General features: G+C 41.9%; 1 protein-coding gene across 2 annotated transcripts in view; it reads right to left on the bottom strand.

Annotated features, from left to right (window-relative positions):
- XPO7 (exportin 7) overlaps nucleotides 1–4540 on the bottom strand; it is a 61353-nt gene that overhangs the window by 47581 nt on the left and 9232 nt on the right. The window contains exons 3-5 of one of the 2 annotated variants that reach the window (XM_019514498.1): nucleotides 4200–4293; nucleotides 1821–1987; nucleotides 539–631 (exon numbers count right to left, since the gene is read on the bottom strand). In XM_019514498.1, the coding sequence (XP_019370043.1) occupies nucleotides 539–631; nucleotides 1821–1987; nucleotides 4200–4293 (354 nt within the window). The remainder of the gene's footprint in view (nucleotides 1–538; nucleotides 632–1820; nucleotides 1988–4199; nucleotides 4294–4540) is intronic. The other variant, XM_019514499.1, reaches the window with a different exon arrangement.

Here is a 4540-nt window from a genome sequence, read left to right on the forward strand (position 1 = left end):
TGTGATTTGGGAAACAGTAGCACTGGTGCATGTGTCACATGATACTGGGAGACTTTGGACTTGCAAGGAAAAGCAAACAGAATATTCAATGCATTTCTTATGCTTATGCCCTATATTTATAATCCTAGAAAGTAGTACTGGCATGTCTGCTGACCCAGAAGGAAGGGCTTTTTTTTTTTTTTTTTTTGCATGACAGTCCATAAAAAACCCAGAGAGAGGAAAAAAAGGATGGAGAACAACGAAACTGACAGTGATGCTTTGGTAATTTGGGCTGAGGGGGTTAGCTTCACAGGTAAGGGTGGCACTGGTTGAGAAACCATTTTGTGACACACTGTTTCAATATTTATGAGACTATTACACATGTGGATACTAAAGAAGATGGGAAATTCTACAAAGAACAAGAGGATAGAAAAAAAATAGCCCTTGTAACACAGGAAACATCAATGTCTTACCACAAAGGCATAGGACTGCATTAAAACAACAAAAAAGTGCAGACACACAGCAGAACACAATATGAATGAGAAAATTGGACACTTACTTCACTGAGGAAGGCTGTAGCACTTACTTGATTAATTTCATTAGTTAGCTGAGACAGGATTGTCACTCCTATGATGCAGTGTTCTACGCTATCCTGATGAAAAAGATGGGATAGGGAGAGAGAAAAAAAAAAAAAGAGCAGTGTCACACTGTTCTTACCAACTTTCACTGCAATTACATGCAAGTGCCAACATACTGAAGATCAGATCTGCCTGGCTGGAGACGCCATGTCCCTGGTTAACAGCAATATTATAATGCAACAGGATAAGCTGAAAAAACATTTAAAGGAACTGTTTGTGGTATTTACTATTTGACGGCTGCTGAGAAGTTTGGCAAAACTTAAACTATTTAAGGAGTAATCAAACAAGATACACCTGCTTTTATTTAAACAGATTACAGACATGTTTTTATGGCATCTTTGATACATGTTTATAGTTCGTCCTCTAAAGATTTGCACACGTCTAATTTAATGCAGTTATTAGTTCCACTGCAATTGCTGCTTAAGTTAAGTGCATGAACCACGACTGTTGTAGGCTGAAGACCTTAGCGATCATAAAAAAATACCAGCCAACAGCCCTGTTAATAGAATTTTCAATAACAGAATTGGAATAACGAAATCCACACAGCTCCAACAATGGGGGGTAGGGGGATGGGACAGGATGACCAGTGGTGGGTCAAAGCAGCTTGTCCTTAAGGCCCATACAGTCTTTAGCTTTGGCTTCACTACTGACAGCCAACAAGCATCCAGTTGTGGGGATGGTCTAGATACAGACACCTGCTTACCAGGAATAGGATTTGACTTACTAACAAGTTTACAAGCAACTCAAGTCCAGGAGAGATGCACTGCAGTGGAAAGCAGCGAGTGTCATTCATGTGATCCCTCGGTTTAACACAAGGTCCCAATATCTTTCATTTTTCAACACTTGGCAGGGACCACTTAAATCTGGGGATTGCAGAGAGGCGTTACATAACGAAACCCTCAAGAGCTGCACTGCAGTCGAACACCGAGAGCATAATGAGCACCCGGCATTTCAGTAAGAGACAATTCCTTCCTCAAATGACATACTATCTAATACGAGACAACTGTCAGGACAGGTGATGATAACCTGTAGGAGGAGTAGTAGGAATAGCTGCTGGAATGGAAACAAACAATTAAATAGAGTAGCTAACAGACTAGCCCACTAGGGCAACTCATGTAATGCATGGACAATAGCATCCCACAGACAAGAAAAGGAAGCTTATGATCAAAGGGGAAAAAAAGAAAAGAAGAAAATGCTCCTGACCTGTAAAAACCTTGTGACATCTGTGATCACATTTCTGAAGACATACTCATCCTTCTGACAGTCGAACCAGCCCAACTTTGTGATCCTGGCGTATAACTGAATTAGTGCTTGTGTTACAAAAGTTGCCAACTTTGGCCGGGTGGCAAGGTAGTTCAGCACATAGTTCCCTGAAAGACAAAACAGTGGGTGCTGAAAATCTAGGTTTCCTCCCCATAACACATTTTTTTTTGTATATGAGGAGACTAATTTAGCCCTAAGCATGGCAAGAAAAGCTGAATAGTTTAGGGGCCATTCCTTACAACAGACCACTTAATGCAAGGTGATTTCTCAACCTCTAGGCAGACGAAACAGAGGACTGAGTTAAATGCCATTCAAAGGTGAGGAGATGGCCTTCCCTTCAGGAAATGCTGCAAATTATATTTCAGAGCCCCATAGAGCACTAACAGCTCTTTGCATTATATAAATTATCTTTTCCTTTCTCCCAAAGGAAACATAACCTCTCAGAGACTCTGTCCCCCCCTTCACATGGTTGGAAGACTCAACATGGCAATCCATAGCGTTATCATGGTTTGATTTCAGCCTTGCACTGTTAGAATCATATATTTTCAAATTCGTTTCCATGTTTCTCCAGTCTTGGAGATGGGCCAAAGTAAGAACCCTGCCTGAGTTTCAATACAACAGCACACCTATAAAACCAAATCAGTCTGTTTCTTTCATACAGACAGGAACTAGACAGGAAAAATGATCCCCGTACAAGAGCACTGGCAAAAAACAGACCCTGGCCAATACCTTTCTACTGTTACTACCTAGAAGACAACAAACAAGAAAACGCCCCAGAGTAGAGGAAGAAACAAAGGAAAAAAACTACAAGTCACGCTTCTCTATGATTGGACTCATTAAATCCTTCTCTCGCAATCAAGAGACAGACAGGGAAGAGAAAAAAGAGAGACAGATAACCCATTTCAGACAGAATCAAGACACTGAAGACCACATATTTGTGGTAACTAGATTCAGATACCTCCAAGTACCTGACATTCAAACCCAGTAATCTATGGTTTAGAATGGGTGGGGGCCAACCTTTTTGGCAGATCTCACTAATTAGCCCTGTACCTTCCTTCAGTGCTGTTCTGATAACACGTAAGTAAGAACTTGAAGTGCCAAACTGACTCAGCCCAATGGTCCATCAAGCCCAGCATTCTGTCTCTGACAGTGGGAAAAGTGGATGCTAAAGCGGAGAAGCATTAAACCAGATCTCTAGAGTGATCAATCCCCTATTTAATATCCTCTTTGGCAGCCACCATTATTGTTTTAGAGATACCAGAGGAAATACCTCTAACCATTTTGTTCGAAAGTCCTTAATAGCTCTATCATCCATGAATTTATCCAGTCTCTTTTTGAATCCGGTTATACAATCTGCCTCCGCCACCTCCTGTGGCAATGAATTCCCCAAGTTAACTATGCATTGCATAAAATAGTGCTTTCTCCCGTTACCTCTGAATTTCAGCGGGTGTCCCCAGTTCCACTGTTCTGAGACGTGGTGAACAAGTTCCCTGTTCACTTGGTCCACACTTCATGATTTTCTAGACCCCTTTCATTTCCCACCTCAGTCCTCTCTTTTCCAAACTGAAGAGTCCTAGCCTTTTGAGTCTCTTCTGGTATGGCAACTTCTCCAGACCCCTGATCATTTTGGTAGCCCTCCTCTGTACCTCTTCTAATTCCATTACTTCCTTTCTGAGATGGGGAGGCCAGAACGGAACACAATATTCAAGATGTGGGTGCCCCACGGATTTGTATAGTGGCACAATAATGTTCTTTGTTTTGTTTTCAATTCCCTTCTCAATGATAGCCAACACTTTAGTGGCTTTTTTGGTTGCCACTGCACATTGAGCCAATTCATAGATTGTAAGGCCGGAAGGGACCTCAGATCATCATCAGGTCCAGACCCCTGCACCAAGCAGGAAAGATAACCGGGGGGGCTCACATTTTAGCAAACCTAGCTACAATGACTCCAATGTCTCTTTCCTGAGTCATAACAGTCAGTTCAGATCCTCTTCCCTTTCCCAGTCAGCTGCTCTACTTACTGCCTTAGCTGCCACTCTTCTGCTTGTCCCTTCCTTGATCTGCTGCCTGCCACACAGACTGCTTTTGCCACTTGTAGTATGTGTGCTGCAGATTGGCCACCCCAGCTTAAAATATCATGTACAGAAGCAAAAATCATCCCCTTTCATCATGTGTCTTACGTTATTGGATCATTCGCATAGTTTACTGACTCATGGAAAGTCTTCCAGTCACCATTAAGTAGTAAATTAGTCATTTATCACAGTATACCATCTATGTACCAGAGCACTAATTTGACCGTGGAAAAGGACTTCTACTCACGAATGTCTATTCGCTGTTCCAATGGCAAAGGGTTGTTTGTGCGTGACACAAGTTTTGTAAGGCATGTAGCTGCCAATAACTGGGAGTAGGAGGACTGCAAAAAAAAAAAAAAAAAACAGCACAGAAAGAGCTAACCAAGTAGCTGCCCCCATCACAGTAATATGGGTTTGCCTTCCCTGGTGAGCCTTCAATAAGTATGGAATTCGATTAGGAATGAAGCCATGGTGTAACTATTGACTTCAGTAGAGTTTTAGTGAGATGACTCTGACCCACTGAGGTTATGTATGCTTTCAGTACAGAAACTTTACATCACTATGGGCACGTCTACATGAGATGCTAAC

Source organism: Gavialis gangeticus, unplaced genomic scaffold (assembly GCF_001723915.1).
Source record: "Gavialis gangeticus isolate Ggan-Ray unplaced genomic scaffold, GavGan_comp1, whole genome shotgun sequence".
In the NCBI taxonomy this organism is placed as follows: domain Eukaryota; kingdom Metazoa; phylum Chordata; order Crocodylia; family Gavialidae; genus Gavialis; species Gavialis gangeticus.